Source organism: Podarcis tiliguerta (assembly GCF_965153285.1).
Source record: "Podarcis tiliguerta genome assembly, chromosome: 1".
Lineage (NCBI taxonomy): Eukaryota > Metazoa > Chordata > Lepidosauria > Squamata > Lacertidae > Podarcis > Podarcis tiliguerta.
The window spans coordinates 113,241,156-113,268,715 of NC_139534.1; the positions used below are offsets into that span (position 1 = coordinate 113,241,156).

At 45.6% G+C, this 27,560-nt stretch overlaps 1 protein-coding gene across 1 annotated transcript; it reads right to left on the minus strand.

Moving 5' to 3' along the window:
* Positions 1 to 897: 897 nt before the first annotated feature.
* LGMN (legumain) lies at positions 898 to 26,441 on the minus strand. The gene is made up of 14 exons (XM_083438428.1): positions 26,169 to 26,441; positions 15,928 to 16,097; positions 13,393 to 13,490; positions 12,771 to 12,852; positions 11,771 to 11,856; positions 11,580 to 11,655; positions 11,089 to 11,151; positions 9,609 to 9,675; positions 8,494 to 8,612; positions 7,243 to 7,332; positions 5,072 to 5,272; positions 3,480 to 3,653; positions 2,978 to 3,045; positions 898 to 1,724 (listed from the first exon to the last, which is right to left on the minus strand). Exons 2-14 carry the CDS (start codon positions 16,063 to 16,065, stop codon positions 1,685 to 1,687), a joined length of 1,302 nt encoding a protein of 433 aa, XP_083294554.1. The 5' UTR covers positions 16,066 to 16,097; positions 26,169 to 26,441; the 3' UTR covers positions 898 to 1,684.
* Between the last annotated feature and the right edge of the window lie 1,119 nt (positions 26,442 to 27,560).

Consider the following 27,560-nt stretch of genomic DNA (forward strand, 5'->3'; position numbering starts at 1 on the left):
GGTGTTTTTGAAATACACAAAGGAAGGGTGAGCTAGGAAAAGCCAGCAAGGTGGGGGAATAGCTAATTTCAGTGGTTGCTAACTCCCAGTTTGGGGACTCGATTGGGCCTTTTCGCCACATTCCCCCCAAGACCCCACTGATTTTGGCCGCAGCAACAGGATGAAATTTAAGTTGCTGCCATGCTGGGGAGAGCACAGCACAGCACCCTGGTAAAAAATGCAAGATGTTCTCTTCTTGATCATCCGATTGATTGTGGGATGGGGAAAAACACCTCCTCAGCTCACCTGCACCAACCAGCTGAAGAAGGGGCTGTATGCAATTGTGGGGATAAAGCCACCCAACTTTTGGCCATAGCCACCACTATCATGCAACCCCGTGTCTGCTCTATGTGAGCTTTTAGAATGGGATCCAATGTGGTTATCTGAAAGATAACCTCTTTCTCTCTAACTTACATCACCAATGTTCCAGGTGCTTGGCAAAAAAAGGAGAAAATAAATCCTACTTTCACTGCATTATACTACTAGAGTGCCTCAGCAAATGGCAATAATGTAGTTCCACTGGGGAAGCCCACCTCATGAGAAGAGAAGACTTCCTGGAAAAGACCCTGATGTTGGGAAAGATTGAGGGCACAAGGAGAAGGAGACGACAGAGGACGAGATGGTTAGACAGTGTTCTCGAAGCTACAAACATGAGTTTGACCAAACTGCGGGAGGCAGTGGAAGACAGAAGTGCCTGGCATGCTCTGGTCCATGGGGTCACGAAGAGTCGGACACGACTAAATGACTAAACAACAACAACTGGGGAAGTATCAAAGAGGCTAAAGTTAAACTACAAACACACCTGAGGTGCAAGTTGCTGCTTAACAAACCACCCCGTTAAAAGACTGGAGACAAATGTGAGTTTAGAGTGAGGCATAAGCAGCTCAACATGTTTTATTATCCTTCACAGGTCAACACTGCACAATCTCCCACCAAGTTGTGTAAACATACAATTACATAAGAATCAGAAAACAGAACAGACATTCGTCTCCTTCAGTGTGGGGGGCTTTTGTGACCACGGTTTTATCTTCAAACAAAACCCAAGCACTTTAAATCAAATTATCCAATTAACTCTCACACACACCCCTCCACAACCCCAATTTACAGCTGGCCTTTTATTCTTCTTGAGATGTGCAATCTAGAAGCTTGCAGTCAACCCTTGGGTCCTTAAAGCATTAATTTCCAATTATAAAAACAAACAGAAATGCCATATCCACTACAGGCCATTTTTCTGTGTGGAATTCCTTAGTTAATTCTCAAAAAAGGAGGCCACCAAAACCTGAGCAAACGATTAAAAAAAAGAAAAGAAAACCAGTACAATTCAAAGCAACCCCTTTGCTGTAATTGCCAAAACAGTCTCAGAGTGGAATTCAATAATGCGATTCTGAAGGCGCTGATGAAGTTGTCCGTTCCAGAAGACTTCAGGAGCAGCTTCTGGAGTGAGACACACCCTTGGAAGGGATCCTGTCTCACCCTCCCAAAGGCTTTAAAGTGCAGAACCTGGTGGCTATCCCTCCATGGCTTTTTTCTTTTTATTGACAGAGGACGCACTTGACTGCCTTTGCTTTATGTTAGTTCCTGGGTTTGACGACTACCACATTATTAACTGCTCGTTGCTGAATTTCTCGACTGAATTGCTTTTTGGTTAAAATTCATTGCAGGCTCGATCCATGGCTGATAGTATTCTGCAAGAGAAACGACAAGCGTAAAAACAAGGGTTTTCTCACGGCACAAATTTGTCTTGCGTACTAGGGCAGTGTTTCGTAAATTCGGCTCTCCGGCTGTTGTTGGACTGCAACTCCCACGATCCCCAGCTAGCAGGACCAGGGATGATGGGAACTGTAGTCCAAAATGCTGGAGACCCAAGTTTGGGAACCCTGTACTGTGGGCTGCATCCCCTGCTTGCATTGCCCACCAGCCCTGCCTACCTGCCACAGCTCCTTACACTTCACAGTGGTACCTGGTGAGAGAAGGTTGTGCTGGTTCCCCCAGCTTTTCAGATCACTTGCAGAGAGGGGAAGGGATGTGGGGCGGACCTCCCTGCACCTCCCACTTCCATCTTCAATAAGCAGCAGCAACCTGACTTCTCCCTTTTGCCACCCACCTGCCTGAGTCGCTTGCTCTGCCTGTCTGCTCACACACTTCTGACTGCCGCCAGGGGGTGGGCGGACAAAGAGCAGAAAGACTCCCCCCGCTTTTCCCACTGCCAAGAGCTGTAGTTTTGAAGCGCAGGCTCTCTTTTCTTGGTGGCAGCAGCAATGTGAACATTTCTCCCTTTCATTCCTCTCCCTCCTTGCCCTTTGGTGGCGGTCTGCTTGCTTCACTGGCCCGCTTATAATAATACAATTTATTACTTCTATCCCGCCCATCTGGCTTGGTTTCCCCAGCCACTCTGGGCGGCTTGGACATTTCTTGCCTTTGTTCTGTTCCCCCACCCCTGGGTGCCAGCGGTGGAAGCAGCAGCAAGGGCCCCTTGCTCTTCCCTTTTGCTTGGGCAGCAGGATAGCTCAGTTGGTTAGAGCAGGGTGCTGATAATGCCAAGGTTGCAGGTTTGATCCCTGCCTGGGACAGCTGCATATTCCTGCATTGCAGGGGGTTGGGCGAGATGATCCTCTTCCAACTCTAAAATTCTATGATTCTCTCACCTTGCTTAAACTTGGCTGCAGATGCACACTCCATCACTAGCATGACAAGCGGCAGGTGCAAATATAGTACGGTAAGACTAAACAAAGATACACACATCTATCTATGGTTTACTGGCATGTAAATGCTAAAAGCACATTTCATGTAACAGTTCTCTCTCCCTCTCTGCGTTGATAGAATATCTATCTTCAGATTACTTATAAGAAGGTAGTAAGAACTAGCCCAAATATACAATTGACATTCTCCTTCTAGAAAATGCACATCACACCTCAAATCATTTGTACACAGATTTTACCTGTCAATGGGATATCCTGTTTCACAGACGTTGACCAAAGCATACAGTTGTCTCAGAGCATATTCATACTGAAAAACAGAAACAAGCAGGAGAATTACACCTTTCCCCCACTCAACGCATAATCCTAAGGTAGGCAGCCGTTCATCTGAGGGCTGTAGTTCCTTTCAGTGGGGAGAGGGAAGTAATGGCTATGGGTGAAGCTGAAGTCTGTGGGGGTGAAACCAGAGCAAGAGATGGGTAGGGGCATGGCTTCTCTCCCCCTCCCCTTCATTCCCACCCAGTTTGCTGTCAGGGGAGGTCAGACCAGTCTTGCCAGAGGCACTGACGGCTCACTCACAGAAGTAAAGCAACTGATCAGATAAACTATCCCTCTCAAGACAACCAAGATATCTTGATGCAAGCTCCTCCCAGAGAGAGATGCAGCAGTTAGCCTAGTCTACTCATCACCTTGCACTTAAGTGTGGCTATACTGAGCCTTGGCTCCAAGTCCGAAGAGACTTACCACAGGGGAGGCATGCCAGTTGAAGCAATGGCTCTTGAAGTGACGCACTGAGGCCTCGTAACAGTCGTAATTCGTGAGGCTCATCCTCTCCGATAGGAGATGCTCTGTGTGCTCACTGGAAAGCGTTATGAAGGATATAATCTTGCGCATGGCATTCTGGATTTGCTCTTTAGCCTGTGGAGGAAGAGACAAGAGTAACTCTTTTGTTTTCTAGAACACAGCTCCTTAGTGCCCTCTAGGCAACTGCGGCTCTAACAGAAGCCTCCTGTTCTTACACAGCTTTTTGGGGAGGAGGGGAAGGGAAGGGTCAAACCAAAGAAGTCTGCTAGCCACAACCACCATGTCCATTTGCCTTTTGAACATCTCATTTCTGGTCACATAACTCAGAGCTGGAAGTTATCACAGAAGTCTCGGCTGTGACATTCTTAATACAAGAACTGAAAGCATCTTAGGATGCATTTCGCATCTTGCTGTGCTCAGGTGACCACTGGGGGAAATCACAGCACATTCCCACCACTCATGTGGGGGGAAACATGTCTCTTCTGTTCATGCTGGAACAGATGGTTCCCGCAGTCTGCTGTGAAAGCACCTTTTCTGAGGACTGTGCACGCAAAACATACTGAAAAAGGAAGCTTGGGAAGTTCCAGTTTGAAAACAGAAAACCTCCAAGCTAGTTGGCAGCCTGTTGAGGTGCTTCTCAGATCATGAGACAGTATCATGAGCAAGACAGACAACAAGTATTTCATACTGCAGCATGCTGACCAACTCTCAAAAATTGCGGCCAGTAGGCAACGCTGAAATCGTCCTCGCTCAAAAGTTCACCACCAAAATTTGCAGAGAGGTATTTTAAGGAAGCGGCTCCCCCCCCCCCCCATCACCCTTGCACGTGCAGAGCAGGAGCACTCAAGCAGATCAGTGCTGAGTATAGCGCTCAGGGGGCATATCCCGCCTGTTTGTGTAGAACCAAAGGTGAAGTATTTCAGAAGCTCTGCAAATGCCATCTTGGTAGTCAAGATAACTCCACAATTAATTGGCAGTAGTTGTAACAATCAGCTCGTATAAGTTTATTTTTATATAGGCCGATCAGCTTGCTTTGATGTTATCTGCGCGCTTGGGGTGCTGGTCTCTGAGCCCAGGAAAGGAAAATATCTGTAAGATTTGGGTATTTGCCACCTATGCCCTTATCTGGTCAGGTGGAGTGATGGGAAGCCCTGGCCCAAGTGACGTATGCTGCTTTGTGTATAAAGAACATATGAATATGTTTGCTTGGGCATGGAGAAGCCATCTCCTTGTTGCGGTGTCCGTCCCATGTCTGCAAAGGCCGCGAGACCTGACAGGCTGATTTGCTGCAAGTCTACACCTTTCTTTCATAAAGCACTGGAACGGATCACTCGGATGTTTTCCACATCCTTTTTTTGGTACCCCTGCACTAACCACTGCACAGAGCCCTCCCTCCTTTGGGCTGGTCATTCAGAACATTGTTCTAGCAAATGAAGTACGACACGAATGAGCAGCGTTCACACGGGTGCAGTGAGCTCCTACTTCTGACCCTGACACACTGTTGATAATATTGCGCCCCTCTTGGCTCTTACCTCCAGGTGTCTCTTCATCTCTCCTAGAATAGCCTTGGCCTCAACCGCGTCGTTTGTGGCCATCAGTTTGCGCTTCATGATCGCAAGGGGGACGTCGGGGCTGGGGGTGAGGTCATAGCGACTCACGGGGGGCAACGAAATGGGGGCGCTGGAGGCGCTTCTTGTGCCCTGGAACTGCGCCACTTTCATGTGAGCGATGGACTGCAAGGGGGGGGGGGAGAGAGAGAAGAAGAAAAAGACACCCTCCACTTTAATGGGACAGACACATTTTTGGGGAAACGGCACTGCTTTCAAAAGCTTGCAATTGCTTGAAAACCTGGAGGGGACTGGTATTCTCTGTCAATTGGTTTGTTCTTCCAGCAGCCCCTGAGACAAGATGGGCAAGTTTCCTAAGGCTACCTGGTGGATTGAAAGCAAGGATCTGAGCTAGGTCCTCTCGCATCTGTCGCTAGGCACTGTTAACGCACCCAATAAAACACCTCGAATGGAGAGGCCATGGAGGAGTTAAGCTGCGCTTCAAGAGCACCAGTGATTTTATAAGCAAGTGATTTACAGAGGCCTGAATGTACAAACTGTATTCAAAGTATCCATACTTGGTGATACACTGGGAGCCAGAGTGGGGTAATGGTTAAGAGTGTTGGACTAGGATCTGGGAGACTCAGGTTTGAATCCCTATTCTGTCATGAAGCTCACTGGGTGACCTCGGGCCAGTTACCGTCTCTTAGCCTAACCTACCTCACAGGGTTGTTGTGAGGAGGAAAATCATGTGAGATCCTTGGAAGATAAAGATGGTATATAGCCGTAACAAACAGTAATAATACTCAAGAGTAGACCTATTTGCCTCACGGCACTACAATTCCCAAGAGTTCTCTGGAAAGAGGGATTTGACTGTTAAACTGTAGCTGTGAGAGGAATGAAGGTTTCCTACCAACTCTCAGGAGCCTTAACAAACTACATTTCCCAGGATTCTTTGGGGCTTAAGTTGGATGCGACCCTGAGAAGCTACCTTATACCAGGTTAAACTGCTTTGTCATCTAGCCCAGTATTGTCTACCTACTCTGACTGGCAGAAGCTCTCCAGGGTCCCAGGGCATGTGTTACCCAGGGAGATGCCAGGGACTGGATCCGGGACCAATTGCATGCAAAAGGTATGTGCTTTACCAGGGATATAGGACCCTTCTGCAATTTGAAATTGGCCGAAAACACGGAGGGCTGGGGAAACCAGGAGCCGTCTCAGCTCTGGAAGGAGAGCATTTTGCAAAACTGGAGGGACAAGGGGGAAAGAGGAAGCAGCCATGCCCTGGATGGTTGGTCTTGCAGCATTAAGACACAGGTTGACTGCTGAAGCAGGGCAAGGTTGGGCCTTTAAGCCTCCAGAGTAGGAATTGTGCCTGGGGCCTTTAGCAAACTACTGAGCTCCTTGAGAGGATGAACAGAGGACACGTGTAAGGAACAAGTTGTACAACACAAGTCCTCTAAAGTAGGGTTGCTGTAGGATGGAACAGTACAGAGTGATGGATTAGGAAATCCTGGGTTTAAATCCTTGCTCAGTTGTGAAGTACACCAGGAGACCTTGGGCAATCACTTGACCTACTTCACAAGGCTGTTGTGTTAAAGTGGGGGGGCGGGGATGGAGGGAAGGAAGGAACCATGTACGCAACTCCCCCCCCCCCCAACTCTTGGGAGTAGGGTAAGGAAAGTAAGAAACAAAGGTTCTGTTCCCCCATTTGTTTCCGCTTTTTCCAGTTTCAAGATTTAGGATGCAGACTGGAAGGTCCGGTTCAAAATAGCTATGATTTGGCATACAGTCATACCTCGGGTTACAGACGCTTCAGGTTGCGTGTTACTTCCGGGTTTCGGCGGTCGCGCATGTGCAGAAGTGTTAAATTGCGCAGAAGCGCCGAATCACAACCCGCACGTGAGCAGATGCGCCACTGTGGGTTGTAAATGTGCATCCTGCACGGATCCCGTTAGCAGCCCAAGCATCCACTGTATTGTTAGAGTGCTTGACCAGAAGGTGGGAGACCTACTTGGCAATGAAGCTCACCGGGTGACCTGAGGCTGGATGCCGTCTCTCAGTCTAACCTACCTCACAGGGGTTGTTGCAGTATTACAGACAAAACCACACAAAACACACTGTCCGCAGTTGCTCATCTGAGACCAAACACTCACCAAGTTTCCATACTGCATCACATGGCTGGTGTTTGTATGCTTCTTTACCAACAGAAACTGCTTGTGCAGAGTTTCTTTCTTCAAATCCTCCTGCAGACCAAAAAAAAAAGGCATAGAGAGAAAAAGAAAGAACAGTTGCACATGATTCAGCTATTTACATACCAACGCAATTGAAAAGGTTTTACTTCCCTTTTGGGAAAGAGGAAAGCTAAAAAAAAGAGAGAGAGACGACAACGAAGCAATTGCTGACCAAGTTCCTAATGCGATTGTGCAATCAGAAAACTTGAAACGGTACTTCAACAGACCTCCCATCGTGAATCATTAGTTCTTGAGCAAAGGGGCGAAGGGAGGAGTTCGTTGGGAGTTGGGTGGTTGGTAGGAGTGGGAGTGAACTGGGATAGAGTCTGGGGGTAGGTTGAGTTAGTGTAGCAAAATAAGCTGAGTCAGGAACAGTTAGGAGCTAGGAAGACAAGTAAATATCTGAGAGGTGGTTTAGTGAGTGAGAGCAGGTAGCGGAAGTTATAGGTCTGGATAGGCACCCCATGATCGTAATTGACCGATACCGTTTATGAAACCACACACTTGTTAAACTGCAATAAATAAACAGAAGCTTATGTTCCAATTTAACCCTGACTGGACTCAGTATTGTACCAGGTAGGGCCTGGGTGGTGGCAGCGAGAAATAAAGTGGTGGCACAGGGATCAATAGACGGTGAAACGTCCGGGGACCCTGTGTGATCGCCACAAGCACCACCAACATCATGGGTGGAGTTGCCCCCAGAGGCTGAGGCAGCAAATTCAAGCTTACACAGGTGTCGAAAGCTTGTGGCTTGTAGACACAAGATAACATCATTACTTCTAGGTGACATCTACAACGCCCAGGCCTTTAGATGCTGCTAAATCCTCTGTGCAGGATGCAAGCATGTGGATCTAGAGATGCACCTCTTGTGAGTCAGTTCCCTGCTTGAAAGAGGAGGTTGCTACTAGTAAGCAGGAAGCCACCTCCTACTTAGATGTGGTTGGTAATACTGGGGTGCACAATGGAAAGCCTGTACTAGACATGTATCAAGTCAGCTTAGAGAAAACACTCCCGAGAATACACTGCCTTTGGTTCTCCTACTCTAAAAGGGCCCATTGTGGCTCTTGGTGGTAAACAAAACTGCACTAAATAAAGCATTTAAAAAACAAAACAAATCAAGACCCGTAATGTCAGATGAAAGAAAAAGCAAGTTACTGGATCTTGGGGACTCACCACATCGGAATCTTCCATCCAATTGACACTGTACCAGTCACCAAGGTAGGTTTGCCTCTTGTCATCAAAATAACATGCGTAAGACGATTCGCTAGGATTAGCAGCAGTCGTGGCATAAACTGCAAGGCAAATGGAGGGGGCACTATTTACTTGCTTCCCCACAGCCGGCACACGCCTGCCGTATGCGCTTGTCTAAGTGATATAAACCCAGCTGAAATTAAGAACTTTGGTTTTAAGCTGATTTTAGACACATTTGCTCCAATCCAGAGCTCTGCGAACATTCAAAAGCCTTCCCCTAAAAGTGATGAAGAATGAATGGGAAAGCTTTCACACATATAGCTCCACACATGGAACTATGCAACCCTTCAGAGGGATGCCAATTATGTGCCAGCTGGAATGGTTGGCGAGCAAAGCAGCGACTGGGTAAAGTAAAAGCTCTCAATATTTAAACTCCCATCCTCAAGGCCCCCATGTTGTTCTGCTACAACCTCCATAATCCCCACTGGAGTCTCATCTGAGCACCCAAGGTTGGTGTAGATCAGTGCAGTGAACTTCCAAGCTTCGCTAGATGGCAGAGCCACTGCAGTCAAGCCAAGCCTAACCTGTGCTACACCCAAGGTCATGCATAGGAAGTCAGGTGTGGGGCAGGCAAGGACCTAACTCCACTGAAAGGCTTTCCAGGCACTGGAAATCAACTGCAAAGCCCTGTGATCTACTGACTGTCAGCTGATCTCATGAAGCCCCTTGCAAAGCACTCCAGAAGACCTCACAACTGCAAGTCTAAAGGATCAGCAGAGCACCTTGAAAGGTGCTTTGGAGGCTGTTCAGTTAACGGTATAGTCTTGATTTCAAACCCTGCAGGCAAAAAAGGGGTCACCTGACATGACTGTGATGACAGACAATTGACAGCTAGATGGTTCTAGCCTCATGCTGTATTTGGCAAACAAGAGGGTGGGAGGAGATCTAATTTCCCACCCCTGGTGTAGATAAGACTTAAAAACCACATTTAACCCAAAGTGCAATAATGCTTTCATGTTTTCAATACCTCCCAATGAAGACGTTTTGAGTACAATCAGATGATTGGTCTCAGACCAGAACTTTGACTGTTCACTTACCATTGATATCATGAGGTAGATTTCTCATCATTGATCCAGATTCACATGCTTCAATGTAAAACACCATCTGCAATTTATGTTAAGAAATAGTGAGGCACACTTCTAGATGTTTGGGTAAAGATCTGGTACCTGCTTTTTCTCCCAACTATCCTTTCCCTTACCCATAAGCTCACTGACCCATGCTCCATCTCCACCATATAGTGAAGGTACTCTAATATTTGATCATAGATTATTACTGCTCACCATGGCTCTAACTAGAGGGGGAGGAAAACTGGCTTATTGTGATGTGCAAACCATTAAATCTCAACTACTATCTGAAACCAGCCAGTTTCATCAAACACAGCTTGTTTCAACAGCTAACCATAGTTAGTTGAATGCAACACTAAGCAGTAGTTATTCTAACTCAGAAGCTTCCAATCTTCTAGCAAGTACTCGCTAACCTTATCCACATAACACTATTCAGAAATTAGCATCACGTGCAAACTGGCCCTACCTGTAAGACTTGCAAAAACCAACTTTCACTGAATTGTCCCTAAGTTCAACCCTGGGTTTCTCTAGCATCCTTTCTTGCCTTTTTGAATAGCTGTGGTCATAACAGGTATAAAAAAAGGCGCCACCCTACTTCAACTCCACATTTACCAGAATTTGTTGGACCTTATACATGTTTCATATTCACTCAGAAGATGCACCTTCCAAGTTCAATAGAACTTACTTCCAGTTAATCAAGCAGAATTAAAATAATACTGTCTTAAAAAAACAAGTGTTTATTTTCACATTACCCTCCAGAGCAGAATGCATAGAAACTGTCTGAACATTATACACAATCTAGATACTCTGAAAGTAGAATGTGCCACAAAATGTTTGGGGGGGGGGGTTGTACCATTCCATCCCAGGTCAGGGTCTCCCGGCTGACCTGCCCAGTCTCACAACTGGGTGGAAGGAGGAATGGAATGAAAATCAAAGCCTGTAGAAAGAACTAGTCCTTTTCTGGAGAAGCCACTTCCTGGTTCACACAGGTTATTTCCTTTAGGGTGTTTTCCCTCTTTAAGGTGTTTTTGAGAACCTGCAAACTTTGGGGTTAACCCATGTTGACTGATACTTCTCTTTCCAGCTCTGTAAGCTCAGAAAATTTGAACTGGGAAAGAGAAAGAGGACACTTCCCATTCCAGTTTCAGAACTGTATTACTCCACGTATGCCAAGGCAAGATTCTCTCAATATGCAAGAAAAAGGTGAAAATAGTCCAATAGGTTTTTATTTTATTTTTAAAAGGAGAGTGGGAAAGATTAATCATACCACCTTTCCACATACTTCTGTGTTATTGAGTTTAGGACTCTTACTACAACATCCTTTCCAGTAATAATTAGCATTTAGAGCGGAAGAGTTCACAAAGCTGAGTCCTATGCAATTATAATTGCTGCTACTCTTAAAATTAAATAAACAAACAAACAAATAAATAAATGTGGAAAATAGTCATTTTACCTTCTGGTATTTTTTGTGATGATACATATATGAAATGGTCTTGTTCAATTCTTGTACGTGAAGCTGTAAAACAAGGAGGTACCTGATCATATCCCACTGCTGTCCACTAAAGTAATAAGAAACACATCTAGCACACCATCAGGCATATGAAGTACTCCAAGTAAGTTATCAGTGATCTTTACAATAACCTTGCAAGGTGGGCTTGTATTGTCACAATTCCCATATTAACCGAAGGAGGCAGGGAAGGCCAAGAATTCAGCCCCTGCTCTACTGAAAACACTCACTGAGTGTCCTGTCAATGCATTCTCATGGCTGTTATATATTACCCAAAGTCCCAAAACAGCTCCTTTTCTAGCCTTCAGTGAGTGAGAGAGAAGTCTGAGACAATATACCGATACAATGCAGCCAAACTGTAGCTTGAGAAAACAAGTGTTTCTAGGCTTGCGAACTAAATCAGTACTACTTAAGACAGGGAAAAAATTATTACGTACATCATCAGATGGAAAAGCCAGAAGTCCCGGGGCGCCATGATCAGTGAAATAGACAAATATGTGATCCCGAGGGCCACTGCAGAGAGAGAAAACCTTCTTAATTTCCAATCTTTTACTTAAATTCCAACTTGGTGTTAAAACTATATTGATGAAGAAATGACGGCATTCCATTCTCACGTCTTTCCAATTACCTTCGTAGTACTTTTCCCGATCCTTTATTCTTCACTGCTTCAGCATCACCTCTGAGCACAGCAAGGAAGTTTGCTGGTGTAACATCCTACAGGTTGGAAAGAGATTTGAAGCTGAAATGCAGCCAGCAACATTCCTTTTAAAATAAAAAAATAAAAAGTTGACTTCTGCGTGTTGGCTCCTATCCAGCAGAACTATGGCTTTCAAAGAGTGCTCTGGGGAACCTTGCATATATATTTAAAAAAAGCTCGCCAACAACACACATCCACAGAACCCTGGAACTTTAGACTGGCTCTCAGTTCATGTGGAGAGACGGAGAGTGTTGGGATTTTGAATACCTGCAGCTTCACACAGAGTCTATTAGGAGTTGGCCAAGGCAATGTGAAGGAGTAAAATCTGCCTGGTGATACAGAGGCATGGAGACAGCTCCATGATTGGTCAAGCTCTCAAGGGAATAATGATTTATGGCCTACTGACTGGAATGTGTTAGTCAGAGAGTAGGAGTTGGAGGCTTGAGAGTTGTGAGTCGGAGGAGACAGCTAGTTAAAGATCTGTGTTCTGTTCTGTTCCTGTAAATAGTCCACTGTATATAATAAACACATATAAGTACAAGTTACTGGTTCCTGCTTCTTCCATCCTGCCTGCAGCCAATTGCTTTCGTGAACTCTGCATATACTGTGCTAGGTGTGGCTAAGGTCCTGCAACAAGTCAGGAAGTTGCAAAACACCAATAGAGAGATCAAGCATGGTTGAATCATATACCCTGCACAACTGCACCCCTTATTATAGACAGTGATTCCTCAGAGTCTCTGTGTACTGGCCCACTACTATGAGTGAGGGCTGCTTTGTAGGGCAGATTATCCCCAGTAGCTGCACTAGGATGTGGGAGTAACTGAGTGGCCCACTCTTCAGGTGGGTTAATAAAATCCTATTTCTTCGGGAAACTTGATATTCAAAGCTAGCAATGTTCCTAGGTTACCAAGTGAATAAATCTAGTTCCTACCTCTTTTACGTAGTCTTTTGGTGTTCCTTTGTACACATCTGTACCATTGGGCCTGTTGATGATGATGCCTTTGGTTGGATTCCTGAAGCGAGGAAGTAGACAGAAAATGTAAAAAGTGGCAAAAAGTGAAGTGATTTATTTTTCAATTTGAAAAAACCTCTACAACATGCAGTAATGGGCTATTCATGTCCAGACAGGGGCGCAGCTGGGTCCACCAGCTGAAGTTGATGGAAGGCATTCCTTGCCACCAAACTGTGCTTCATACAAGCAATCCAGGATCACGGATTTCCCTCTTTCTGTGGAAAACAGGAGACTAAACACTTGAGAAGTGTAGCAGCTGGCCCCCTTCTAACCATGAGTGAAGTCTGCCATTCTGTGAGATGCTTTTGTTAGGTCTTGTGACAGAGACACTAGATTCATATACAGCAGGGGTAGGGAACCTGTAGCCTTGCAGATGTTGTCGAACTACAACTCCCACCAACTCCTTGGGCCTTCAGGCCATGCACGCCGGGAGTTATAGTTCAGCAACAAATGAACCACAGGCCACAGGTCTCCCACTTCCGATACGCAGCAACAGCCCTGCACAGAAAGTTCACTTTCCTGCCAAAATTCTGATACTTACTGCTCATTGAAGGCAATGTCGTCATACATCATCACAACGATTTGTTCATCTGGAATGCCATTCCGGTGCACAATTTGATAAGCATGGCAGGCATCAGCCTGAAAAGACACAGGGCAGTTTTATTTACTGGGTGATTTTTAAATGTGTTATGGGAAACAGAAAAGTTGTAGCACTTGTCACTGGCCTCCAGTGAAAGTATCTCTTTTCATGCAAAGAAATCTCCAGTTAAACCTGGGACAATCCACCCCAAAGCCCTCTTTCATTACAACGCCGATAGGTTTATAAACCAAGCCAACCTGTCGCACATTCAACTTTTGCGCAACCGCTTATATATGTGCAGCACAGGAAATAAATCAAAAATTTAAACAGTGAGGCACAGAAAGGGCAAAAATGGAGAGAAAAGAACAGGGAAAATGCTAGCAATCCCAGAAGCCTTTGCAACTGCAATCCCATGAATTTTTGAAAGAGGATTATTTTGAGATGGCACCTAAATGCAAGGCATCATCATCTTCCTTGGGTGCTGAGAAACCCAAGAAGCAGCAAGTGCAATGTGAGCAAGGGCTGATGAGAGTTGTAGTCCAACCTCTGAAGCACACCAGGCCCCTCACCCCTGCTATGCAGAAACAAGTCCTGCGTCATGTAGGCTTGCATATATGCCAAGAGAACAACTCTCATGACTTCAGCACGTTCTCACTGTAGGACGCCATCTAGCGCCTGCAAAGGCCTTTTTATTTCCTTGCCCCTTTCTCCAGGACAGCCAAACACAGATGTTCTAAGTTTCATAATACCACTTTAAGAAATCACTTTCAAAATACTTCAAGCGTTAAGTAAACATTGAAGCCTTTTGCAAAAATCCACCACAATGTTTACCAATAACCTGTTTAAACTAGCAGAGATTCCTCCACCCCCCCCCCCCAAGGCAAGGCAAGACTGGATTCAGATTTAGCCATGGTTCGAGTAGACCTACTGAAACCAATGAGACTTAACAAATTTAAGTCACGTTGATGTCAGGGGGTCTGCTCTAACTACAAGTCTAATTCAATGACATATGGCCAAGTCAGGTAAGTGGATATAGAATCCCAGCCTGAATTTCTACAAAAAGGAGCTGGGCCATGAAAGGCAACAGACCACAGTTGGGCTGAGGGTCTCTTTTATGATCTGTTTTTGCATCCTTTCCTACAAACGCTGCCATCCAAATCTGCAGCTTTTGTCTTAATGAAGACTTGCACACTTCTGCACTGAAGCTCAACTGCCTAGGAGCATAGGGACCACAAGTTAAGAAACCCTACCCTGGGAAATTCAAACCTGGAACAAATCAAAGTTACTTAATTGTGCAAGAACCTACATCAGAGACACAGGCTGCTATTATAAGAAGTCTGTGACAAGCTTTCCTCACATGTCTGAATTTCAGTTCATAGTCCTTGCCTAAAGAATTTAGACTTCCTCCTCCTCCTCCCACACAGTGTTGTTCGATCCTCTACCTCTAACCACAACTGCCTCTCCCTGACCTGCTTGCAATTGAGGTTAGAGAGCTGAGTAGGGATTGCACAAGCTTTCCCACGTAGCTCTGTTTGCGCCAGCCTACTTCTGCACTATAGATGGGGAGGGAAGAAGTGTGCTAGACCTAAATGTCTTTCAGGCTTGCAGGATTACGATGGCACAGAGAACCACAGCAGCCTACCAACACCACTTCAATAGAAAGAGTCCCCAGAATGCTAGGATAAGCTTTTCGGACTGCAATATTGGCAGATTAATCAGCTAGTTTAACAAGATGGCAAGTAAACCGCCTGATGACTTAATCCCAGTCACTCTTATACTCAGCTCATGTGATGAATGTCCACACTTGAGGATTGTGCCATCGTTATGTGCTGACTTGCAAGTGTAAATATGACCTAGACACAATCTTCAAAATCACCAGACCATTCTTCCCCAGTAGACTCTAGTGACCCTACTTCTGCCTAGAGATGGGGAACCTGCAGCTTCCCCTTTTCTTGCTGGGACTCCAACTCCCATCAGCCCCAGCCAACGTGGCCAATAGTCAGGGATGATGGAGGCTGAAGTCAAAGGTAGGGAACTGTGTCTGGCCAATGGACTGGATCCCTGATCTCCCACACCCTTCATGGGCCAGGTGTCACAGATGGGCAGAGCCACCCACCTGTCAACCACACAATCTCACAGTAACATCAGGTGACCCATTTTTGCTTGCGTACACAATTAGCTGATTGTGTTAGCAAAGTCTGGTGCTAGCAGGACTTTCTAGGTGCCACCGATCAGAAGCACCTGCAAACCCCCTATGGCCCAGGTACATCTTTACCCACCTCACATCTGACATCATCTATGACATCAGGTGTAAGGGAAGTGGGCGTGGTTTGGCCAAAATGACCTGGTGGTCCAAGTGCGAAAGCCGGCAGGCCAGAGGTTCACCACCTGTGTGCTATGTAAGAGAAACCAACTGGTGTTCATGCATGCAAGAGCCAGGATAGAGAACTCAACTCTGTTCAATGCAACAACTCCCTTCACCCAGCCGACTCTTACCTGGTGTCTGTAGTTATACCAGGAATTGGAACCAGCGACAATGACAACCCAATGCTTGCCTCCATCCTCAGGGTCCTCCAGGGGAAAGGTGCTGATTCCTAGGACAAAGCTGAGCACTACCGCTATCTTCAAAGCCATGCTCTCTCTTCCTTCTTCACGAAGTACAGGAACTATGGGACACAAATAAAATGTCAGACTAGGGGAGGAATGAAGGAGAAGAGCCACAATCCGCCCATGTCCTTTAAGTTTTATTGTGAAGAGCCAGTTTTAAGAGACTGTAGTTCAAAGTCCAGAGGAAGTGGGACACTGGATGTCCTTTCTGGTGTAGGTAAAAACAGAGGCAGTTTGAGTTCTTACTGGGGCTAGTGTGGTCAGGTAACACAGTTTTACGAAGGCTCAGAATTAAGACCCACCCAAGAATTTCCAAGTAAACATGCACTGGGTTGTAAAACCATTCTTGCCAGCAGTTAAAACCAGCAGGAGACAAACTTCCTAGAATTTGGTGTAATTGCATTTCTTTGACCAAGGCGCCATCCTGATGGAGGAAATGGATGGTTCTGTCTGCCTCAGAATTAAGGAAAAGCAGAAGAGAAATGGCACTGAAAATCTTTTAGCAACCAACGCACCAACACTGGTACAGATCATGGCTCTGTGCCTGCCAACACATCCCTCGAGACGAAGTCTAGCAGAGGAAACAAATCTGCAACTTCCTTTTCAAGGCGGGGGAAATGAGGACACACAAATCCAAGATATGGCAGGGAATCTGAACAAGACTTGTTCTCACATACAGTGGTACCTCAGGTTAAGTACTTAATTCGTTCTGGAGGTCCGTTCTTAACCTGAAGCACCACTTTAGCTTATGGGGCCTCCTGCTGCTGCCGCGCCACTGGAGCATGATTTCTGTTCTCATCCTGAAGCAAAGTTCTTAACCCGAGGTAATATTTCCGGGTTAGCGGAGTCTGTAACCTGAAGCGTATGTAACCCGAGGTACCACTGTATCGTTCACCACATTGTGGCAAATAAAGTATGTGATGCTGCCAGTCTAGGAAGGTAGTGCAATAAGGATCAGGTGTCACAAGATTAGGGCGGCATTCATCTAAGTTCTACTCAAAGTAGGCCCACTGAAATGAAATTAGGCACCATTTGCAATATAAATTTAAAGCAGCATCATTACTACTTTAATGATACCACACTTTAATTACTACTACAGGGCTTACCCTCAAAGAATCTTGGGAAGTGTAGTTTGTTAAGAGTGCTGAGAGATGTTAGGCAAACCCCTATTTCCTTCACAGAGCTACAGTCCCAGAGTGTTTTAACAGTCAGTCCCTCTTCCCAGGGAACTCTGGGAACTGCAGCTCTGCAAAGGAAATAGGGGTCTCGTGACAATTCTCAGCGTCCTTAACTGCAGTTCCCAAGATGCTTTGGGGGAAGTTATGACTGTTCAAAGTGAATGTACAATGCATTAAATGTACAATGCAGATGAGGGTCTTAGTCATCTTTATTGATTTCTAAATAGGACTAGCATTAGATACCACCATTAGTGATTGCAGCAAGATAATGTTATTAAGTAGATGCTTCATGGTGGCACTGCGGGGGGGGGGGGGGTAGGTACTTTTCTGTGATGGCCCAAATTGTAGCACTCCCTCTGCATGGTGGTACGTACGTTTGGCCGCCGCAAGCTTTTGAAGTAGATTTTTTTTATTTTAAAAAATCATTTATTTCAGTCTGCCTTCTTCTAAATAAGGCTTACAGTGTTAGAGAGACATTTTAAAGATGAATAGCTTTTCTATTCATTCAGGATATTTTGTCACTTTTATTTCCTGTAACTGGCCTATGTTTCTGAAGTAGCTGATTCCGCAAGGTTTTTCCTGTATTTTTTAAGCTGACTTGTTTGAGTTACATCCCAAAATATGCCCTATAAATGATTTTAGAAATAAATTAAATGCTCTGGGAGCATAAGCTCCACCAGGAACAGAAGATTCAAGCATGTACGTTCACGATTTCCATGTAGGCCTAGTTGCCATCATCCAGTTCTCCCGATTCTGGGCTGCAAGGCCTCCCCCAGCAGGCTCACCCCTGTTCTAAATGAAATGGCCTATGAATCTATGTGCTCCCTCTTCTTCACACGCTTCCTGTGCTGCTGGTTCTGTCACCCAGTGGCAGTATTTCTTTCAAATCTTTTAGGTAACCAATGCCATTGTTGATTTGCCTAACAAGGAAACCCTTAATTGTTGCAAGGGATCCTGGGATGCTCATGTCTGTGGTTAGCTGCTATCCAGTCCTCCTGTGTGAGTGTGTCTAGCCACCCCCATCCTAGAAACAGAATGCGCCCTGGAATACATCAAGACACCCACTCACAGCTTCTTCACATTGAACAGGAAGATCAATAGCAGCAGGCAAGCTGTCTTCCATGGAAATTAGTCTGGTGCAACCGATTGAGGAACCCCCGGGGTAAGAACACCACATTGCCCAATTTCTCTTGGATTGCCTTTATCCCTTGTTGGAATAATTGACAGTGGACAACATAATTATCACAATTTAGTTATACAAACACTGTTACAGAAGTAGGGCAGCTCCAAGCTAGAGGAAGAAGGGTGCGTCTTCCCAAAGATGCAATCATACTCACGCTCATTGAGAGAGCGACTTACTGGGACCTGCATCTGAATAAAGCCTGTGTAGGATGGGCAAAAGTGATGCGGGTGGCGCTGTGGGTTAAACCAGATGGTCGGTGGTCCGAACCCTCGTGACGGGTTGCTCGTTCCCAGCTCCTGCCAACCTAGCAGTTCAAAAGCACATCAAAGTGCAAGTAGATAAATAGGTACCGCTCCGGCGGGAAGGTAAACGGCGTTTCTGTGCACTGCTCTGGTTTCGCCAGAACCGGCTTCGTCATGCTGGCCACATGACCCGGAAGCTGTACGCCGGCTCCCTCGGCCAGTAAAGCAAGATGAGTGCCGCAACCCCAGAGTTGGCTACGACTGGACCTAATGGTCAGAGGTCCCTTTACTGGTCTGTGGTGAGCATGGACGGAGAGAGGAAGAGCAAGGGCCTCTAGGATGATGTGCAGCCTGCCAGAAAACTCTTAGCTCCTTAATCCGAGCTTAGTGAGCACGTTCATGTAGCCCAATGGACAAGGTGGCTGCCCAGTGGCCTAGTGGGACATAGGAATCCTTGTCCATCACCACAGCGTGCAGCTAGGATAAGAATATAGCCAGGCACTGCCTAGTTAGCATTGCTTCCTCCTCCCCTTTGTGAGCAGTTGGTGGTACAAAGGGCAAGAGGGTCTTTTCTGGTGTGTGGAGAGGCCTGAGGAGTCTCTGGGACTCAATGGCGTATCATTCTGACGAAGACAAAAGAAGATGGTGGGCAGACAAACTCACCAGGCACATACACCCTGTTATGCTACAAGGAAGCCTGCCCTGAAGTTTACTTCAGTTCAGTACAGTCACTTATTTATGTTTAGGCAGACCGTTAATAGTACTTTTGGCAAAGGTTTCTCTTTTTAATATTTAAAGACACTTAGAGAGTCTATCTGGAGCCAATTAGATCCAACAGATAAATGGCATCAGTTCCATTACTTTACAATAATAGTTTAATAGTGGCTGAGGAAACTCAGCCAGATGGGCGGGGTATAAATAATAAATAATAATAATAATAATTATTAATAATAATAATACTTAAACATTTATGTAGTGCCTTAAAGCACTTCACGTGTAGTTTCTACTGTAATACTTACAACAACCCTGTGGAGTAAAACCAGTGTTGTGCCCCATTTTGTGGATGGAGGACAGAGAGAGTCACTTCCTTAAGGCCACCTATTGTGTTCACAGTAGGTGAGTAATTAAAACCAGAAACTTCCTAGGCAATAGTTTAGGCCCCATCTGCACTATAGATTTAAGAATCATAGAATTGAAGCGTTGAAGGGAGTCCAAGGGTCATCTAGTCCAACCCCCTGCAATGCAGAAATCTCAACGAAAGCATCCATGGAAGATGACCATCCAAGCTCTGCTTAAAAACCTCCAAGGAAGGAGAGTCCACAACCTCCAGAAGGAGACTATTCCGCTGCTGAACAGCTCTTACAGTCAGAAAGTGTTTCCTGATGTTTAGCCAGAATCTCCTTTCTTGTAACCTGAATCCACTGGTTCAAGTCCTACCCTCCGGAGAAGGAGAAAACAAGCTTGCTCCATCTTCCATGTGACAGCCCTTGAGATGTTTGAAGATGGCTATCATATCTCCTCTTATCCAGGCTAAACAAACCCAACTCTTTCAACCTTGCTCTTCATTAGCCTTGGTTTCCAGACCCTTGATCATTTTGCCTGCCCTCTTCCACACAAGTTTGAGCTGCAGTATGATACCACTTTAGACATTAATCGCTTCCCCCAAAGAATCCTGGGAACTGTAGCTTGTAAAGGGAGCTGAGAGTGGTTAGGCAACCCCCTATTCCCCTCACAACTCTCAGCACCCTTAAACTATCATTCCCAGGATTCTTTGGTGGAAGCCATGAGAGTCTGAAGTGGTATGATACTGCTTTAAATGTGTAGCACATACGACAACAGTTCTCCCAATAACTTGCTACTGCTCATGATATGAAAGTACAGATACTAGGACATGTTAAACTCTGTGTGGGCACTCACATGTGTGCAAATGTATGGGGGGGCATGGGCGTAGCCAGGATTTATGTTAGGTGGGGCAGGCTTTTGTTAGGGGGGCAGAGCCTCAGTTTTTTATTGATTTAGGGGCAACAACTGCCCCCCCTCAGGTACACCCATGGGGGGGTGGGGGAAGAAGCCACACAGCTAGCTCTGCTAAGAAGTGTTATCTGTTTAAGCTGGTTGGCCTGGATACACAATTAATGCTTACAATAAATTACCTCAGCCAAGTCACGTTATGCCTGAATCATCAGAAAAGAATCACAACAGGAAGAAAAGGTCCATTTGGCTAAAGTTTATGTAAGATCTTCTACCTCCTCTTAAACACTCTGAACACAGAAAGAAAGGTGATAAGAAATCCAAGGACATTAACCACATGATGTCGTCCCCCACCTCATTTGGAATAAAAAGTAGAAGCAGACTTATTGAAGTGTTCCTAAGCTCCCACTTCTTTTTGGAGGGAGCAGAAACAACTGAATGACAGTCATATCCCTCTGCCCCCTTTATTTCCCATTCTTGGCCTCTACTAGGCTATGAAGACTGGGAAGTCACCTCTCCACAGTTGCCAAACCACCAAGAGGAGAAGATGGCAACCAGGAGTTTGTGGCTTGACCACCAAAGCTAGCCAAAAATTGTGGAACCCCCCCCCCCATTAAAAAAAAAGTCTTGCAGCAGCAAAAAGAGCTGAGCACTCCTTTGGACCTTGCTCCTTGTTTTCAGCCAACATATAATAGGAATGTGCACAACTGTTAGAAGCAGTGAACACACTATCAAGTAGTTAATCATTTTCCTTCCATCTGCAAATCTTTTGCACCTGGGTCATTTCAGGAAAGGAGATCAATACAAGGCTGTGGTGCAGCCTTTGCCAACCTCCAGACGTTTGGGATGACAACTCCCATGAGCCCCAGGCAGTACGGTGGTGGTCCAAAATATCTTGTTATTTTGGCAAAGGCTGATGTTTGCATTTTGAGTTGCTCTTGTGCGGGAAAACTTCCTGCATAGCCATTTCCTCCCCCCCCCCCCCCGTCTTATAACACAATATGAAGAGGTCGACGCTATTTAGCAGTCCGAAAGTCCTAACACAGGGATAGCCAACCTATGCCTATCATTCCTGATCAATTGCCATAAAGGCTGGGGCTGATGGGAGTTGGGAGTCCAACAACATCTGGAGGTTGTCTACCCTCACCCTAACGTTTGCTCAGCCTAACTCTCCCTTTTTGCAGAAGTGGGAAATGATTTTCTGCAGGGCTGGGGAATGTGTGAGAATTAAGAAAGCACATTTTTTTTTCTTCTCATCTTATCGGGGGGGGGGGGGCGGGACACCCCATTTTTCACTTTCATCTCAACTTAATTATACCATACCCATGACTAAATGTCCGTTTTCTCCTTTCTGTGCAATATGGTGCTGACCCAGTTCTTAGACTGGGACAACTTATCTGATAGCAATGAGGTCAGATTTGAAACGAAGACTAAACTAACCATGCTGTAATGTGGGCACAACTGGTGATAACAGCGACATTATCAGATCCCAGACTTGATCAGAGAACAGCAGCAAAACTAAGCAGCCGGCAAATTTTAAATAGAAATCACCAAAAGCCAATCACCTTTGGTTTGAATTCCATTGTCTTTCCTTGATAAAGTACAACAGAATTTCAATCAAACATATGGAATGTTAAACATTGCCAAAAAGAAATTTCACTAAAGTTTGCCTTTCCCCCCTTTTCTTTTTCATATTTTTTTTAAAAAACCACACATACCAAGATCAGTTGGTTCTGACAAAGCCTCCTGATAAATATTTTATTAAAATAGTATAGGCCATTTTTATTTATTTCACATATGTAGTAACCCGGCCAGTCTCCCATGCATGGTGTTAAACTAATAGAATATACAAGTTACAAGAAAGGATATTCAGACTAAACTTTCAACAAAACAATCAGACAGTAAGAGCTGTTCCACGGTGGAACAGACTCCCACAAGAGGTGATGGACTCTCCTTCCTTGGGAGGTTTTTAAGCAAAGATTGGATGGCCATCTGTCATGGATGCTTTAGCTGAGATTCCTTCATTACAGGAGGTTGGAAGAGATGACCTGTGTGCCCCTTCCAACTCTAGGATTCTATGATAACACACCACAGTGCAACAATATTTGAAATCAACGTTAAAAAATAATAATCACTAAATGAATTTTGAAGTATTTTTTAAAAGAATATTAAAGTTGGTTTCCTTCATTCTAAACATTAGTAGTGTTTGGAGAAGCCTCTGTGGGTGTCATGGAAGAATTGTATTCTTCAGGCACACACTCAGCCCACACAAGGGGCTGGCTAGGCCTGTTGAACCATGGGAGGCAACTGCATGTTACTGAAGGTTCACCCTACAACAAACATCCGACACTCCCTTTTGATCATAACAACCAAACAGCCCTGCCACATCAGACCAAAAGCCAATCTAGTCCAACACCCTGTTTCCCACAGCAGCCAGAGTCAGGCGCTTGTCTGCGAAGCCATAGACTTCACAGGGAAAGGTTTGAATTTGATAACAAGCTGTGTTGGGGGGGACGGGACGATTGTCTTGTCACCTCTCATCTCAACCAAGCTTCCCTTTCATACAGCTTCAGAACTATACAAATACTCGAAAAGGATACCACTTCACTCATGTTGAAACTCCTGAACGGCAGGACAAAATAATGCTTCTTACACCACTACATGCTACACCCTTGGTTAAGCGATTTACAAGAACAGCCAGTTCAGCCAAGTAATTGACAAATGTCGTCACAAACATACAGCCTTCCAAAGCCAGCCTTATGTTTCAGGGTGTGCGCTAACCTCGCCGCAACTCAATTTCACGCACACCTCCGAGGAGCAGCAATAGCAGAGCGATTCTCGGAGACGGTGTCTATATTAATTTCTGCACCACTTGCATGTCACAGGACAATTTGTTCCACCGTTAATTAAAAGAAAGATGGGGAACCTGTGATCTTCCAAATGTTACTGGATTTCCAGCATGGCTGGAGGTTGTGTTAGGTAGTATGTTTGAATGTTGAATATGTAAGTGTATGACTAGAGCCGTGGTTCCCAACATGGGGCACATGCCCCACAGGGGGGCAATTTGGAAGTTTGTTTAGACCAAGTTAATGGCCTTTCTCCGTGTGAATAGGAGTTCACTTTTTGAATAATAAGAATTATATGTCACGGGGTGGTGATCAGGATGCTTAGGTGGGGCATGGCAAAAAAAAAGGTTGGGAACCACTGGTCTAGAGACGATGGATAGAACAAACACCGTTAGCTGTACTGCTGGATAAGTATTTAATGGTTATTGAATTTGCATTTGTTTAAAAAACCAATACAATTTTTGGAGTTTTTTTGAAGTGTGGAGAATGGTACTGCTTAACAATAATCATCAAAATTGCCTCACCGAACTGGAATAAAGTCCATCTAGTCTCCCTCAATGACTAGCGAAACCCTGCTGGGAAATTCCCCAGCAGGGACCAGACACAATGTTAGTAACTATTTCGGTTGTTTGTCTTCAGCAGCCAATAATATGTCTGCACAAAGATACCCAGCCTGTAAACAAAAAGTTCCATTTTGTCATCATGACTGATGGCTTTTGACAAATTTATACAAAAAAGGTCACTGGATGGTTGGTTTGTGGGAAAGTAATTCCTTATGAATCCTCTCAACACAAGGCAGAATTAGTTCCTGCTTTAGTCTTCCCTGAACCTACTGGCAGTTTCACTAGGACACATGGCTTCGACAGTTCAAGCGCACCAACTGCACCAATACAAAGTGTTAAAAATTGTGGGTCTCTTATACATGGATAGTGCACAGGGGGGATGAGCGATTGGTGGCAGCTGCGAGCAGGAGATTTTGAGTGGCAATTGGGCAGGTGACTGATGCCTGTGGCAAGGGCTGCTTGCGATTGGCTGTTGCTGCAGCAATTTGGCGGTCAAGGTATGCGATTGGCAGCGGCGGGCGGTTGAGCGTTTTTCGGCAATTCCCCCCCCCCAAAAAAGCTTAACAACTCTGGGCAATCTCCCCCCATTTCCTTAATTTGGAGTCCCCAAAAATAGGGGTCTTATACAAGGGAAAATATGGTATGCATTACAAGTTCTTCACTGCCTATTATTGGTTCCTGTTTGCAAACAACTTTCAAAAGCAAGCCTGCAGCTAAATATTTACACTTGTTGAATTTTAAATTTATCTCTGTAAACTCTCTTATCAACTATTGCAAAAGGTACGGAGCTGAATACCAAACCAACTCCTCCCCCACTCAGGACTCAACTTGACTAGGGTTACAATACCAGAGAAACATGACTGAGTTCCAGGAAAAGGCATTACCTAAAGTCCTCCCACATCTTAAAATGCAAATAGCATGGCTGGTTGGAAAAGATATACAACCAACTGCCTCACCCCAAAGCACACAGAGGGGTGTAATCAGAGTCCCTCCAGGGTCCGCTAAGTTTCACTCAGAGCTCACCAAATGAAATTAATGGACCTAACTTAGAATCATAGAATTGTAATAGCCGTCAACTTTCAGATTTGAAAATAAGGGATCAGCAGCCTCGAAAATAAGGGATCAGCGTAGATATCTAACAATCCGGGATAGCAGCGGGAAATGGTGCTGGAATAAGGGAATTTCCCACAAAAAAGGGAAGGTTGACAGCTATGAGAATTGTAGAGTTGGAAGGAACCCTTTGAGGGTCATATAGTCCAGCATTTCAGGAAGATGCAGGCAGTCTCTATGAGGAACTGAACCCATGACCTTGGAGTTATCAGGCACCACACTCTAGCCATGGTCAGATCACTTCCAGGTGCAACTGGACTTTTAATGTTTAACAGACAATTGCATTTTAATATTCTGTTGGAAGCCGCCCAGAGTGGCTAGGGAAACCCAGCCAGATGGGTGGGGTATAAATAATAAATTATAATAAATTATAATAATAATAATCGGGAGTTAACTAATTTCAGTGGGGCTCCTCTGAGCAAAACATTATCAAATACTTGTTGCTCAGTTGGACTTATGAGTACAAAACTGTAATGCAAGTGATTGGGGGGGGGGGAGTATATGCATGAGAGCCTCAATCCACGGAAACAAATGAGTTCCAGAACGCTTAAGTAGGATCAGGTTGTGCATACCTACAGAAATCCAATATAACCCCAACAACCTGGGGAAGATGCATAGATGTGTGCGGGTTGGGGGTGTGCGCACGTGACCCACATTGGTAGAAACTCCGGCTGTGCATGTTGTCATTATTATTATTATGGATTAAATTTGTGCTCCGCCCTTTGGTGCGTAGATCTCAGGGCGGCGCACAACAGGAAAACCACAAGGTTGTTGCAGCCACCGCAAAAGGCGAAGCGGCTGGCGGGCTTCGGGCAAGAGGAGAGACCACCTCAACCTCCGGAAAAGCAAAGCGACGACCCTTGTGGTCTCGCTGACTCGCACCCTCCCTTCCGCGGCAAGTGCGGTCCCACTGCCGCCCTCGCCCCCCACAACTGGCAGCCCAAATTTAAGGGGAGGGGGGCGCATAACGCTTCTATACATTGCTACATATACGCGCGCGCAGCGTTAACACTTAGGCCCCGGCCCCGACCTCTTACCAAAAGCTGGAAGGAGAGGGCGGGTCGTCGTCGCTGCTGCTGCCACCCGCTTTCTCGCGCCCACCCCGCGCTCTGTAAACACAGGAATCCGAAGCCCAGCGGTGGCGGAGACGGCGGCAGCGGCTGAGGTTCGTGCGGCCGCGGGAGACACTTATAGGCGAGGAGCGGCAGGGGCGTGGCAAGAGCGTGACGGGCAGGCCTGGAGTCCACTGGCTGGGCGGCGAGGGGGTCGGCCCACATCGGACGGGATGGCGATCCCTATGGAACGGGCGGTGCATGTCGGGAATGGGAGGCCTCCGTCGCCGAGCGCCTCTGGGGGCGGGGCTCCCGCTAAGGGGGAAAGCCTCGTTCATAAACACAAGGCAGTCGGCCGGCCCTGCGAGGCAGGCCGCTCCGGGGTCAGCGGGGCTTAGTGCCTCGTGGGCGTGGGGATAAAAAGGGGGCCGCCTTGAACTTCTTGGCGGAAGGGTGGGCTATACCTGTAATAATAACAATTATTATTATTATTATTATTATTATTATCATTATTTGCAGTAATAATGATAATACATCCTAATAATAATGATTTACATCTTATGCCCTGTTAAAATGCGTTTTTTGTGGGGACGGCCCTATTGGGTTGTTTTTGTTTTTATTATGTATTTTGTGGTTTTATATCTTGATTTTATTCTTTGCCTCGCGGGTATAGGACGGTATATAAACTCAATAAATGATCATGATTTCTGAAATCAGTTTATGAGTCTCGCTCACAACACAATCCCTGTGTATACATTGAGTTCCATGGGAAACACGGGGGGGGGGGTGACTTTTATTTTCACAACAACCCTGTGAAGTAGGTTAGGCTGAGAGGAGGTGACTGGCCCAAGATCACCGGCTGGGCTTCATGGCTGAAGTGAGGATTTGAACTCGGGTTCCTCAAACATTTTAATCACCAGTCACACAGGTTGGCACAGCCGGCGCCCTATCATTAGACAAGAGTGTGGAGGCTGTTCTCAGGCAACTGGTTTTTTTAGGGAGGGTAAAATTTTGTCTCTCAGCTTGGCTGGCCTTCGGTATTATTATGTACCTCGATTTGAAGGTGAGGGGCCAGTTTGCTGTTCTGCCCCAGAGAACAAAATGTCTTTGGACAGGTCTAGAGGTCATGTGGCTCCACTAACACAAAATACTTCGAAAACATTTGAGAAGTTTCAATGACCTCTGCTGGATGAAAACTGAAATTCCATTTGCTGGAGAAGGAAGTTTCAGTTCAAAACATATTTTTAATCTCTCTTTCGCTCTTGCGCCAACTTTTCTTCCCAGCTTTACTAACCATGGCAATCTCTTTTTGTTTTAGCAACCCTGAACAATTTAGTGTCATCAACATGAATAACTTGGGACCATTCATTTCAATGG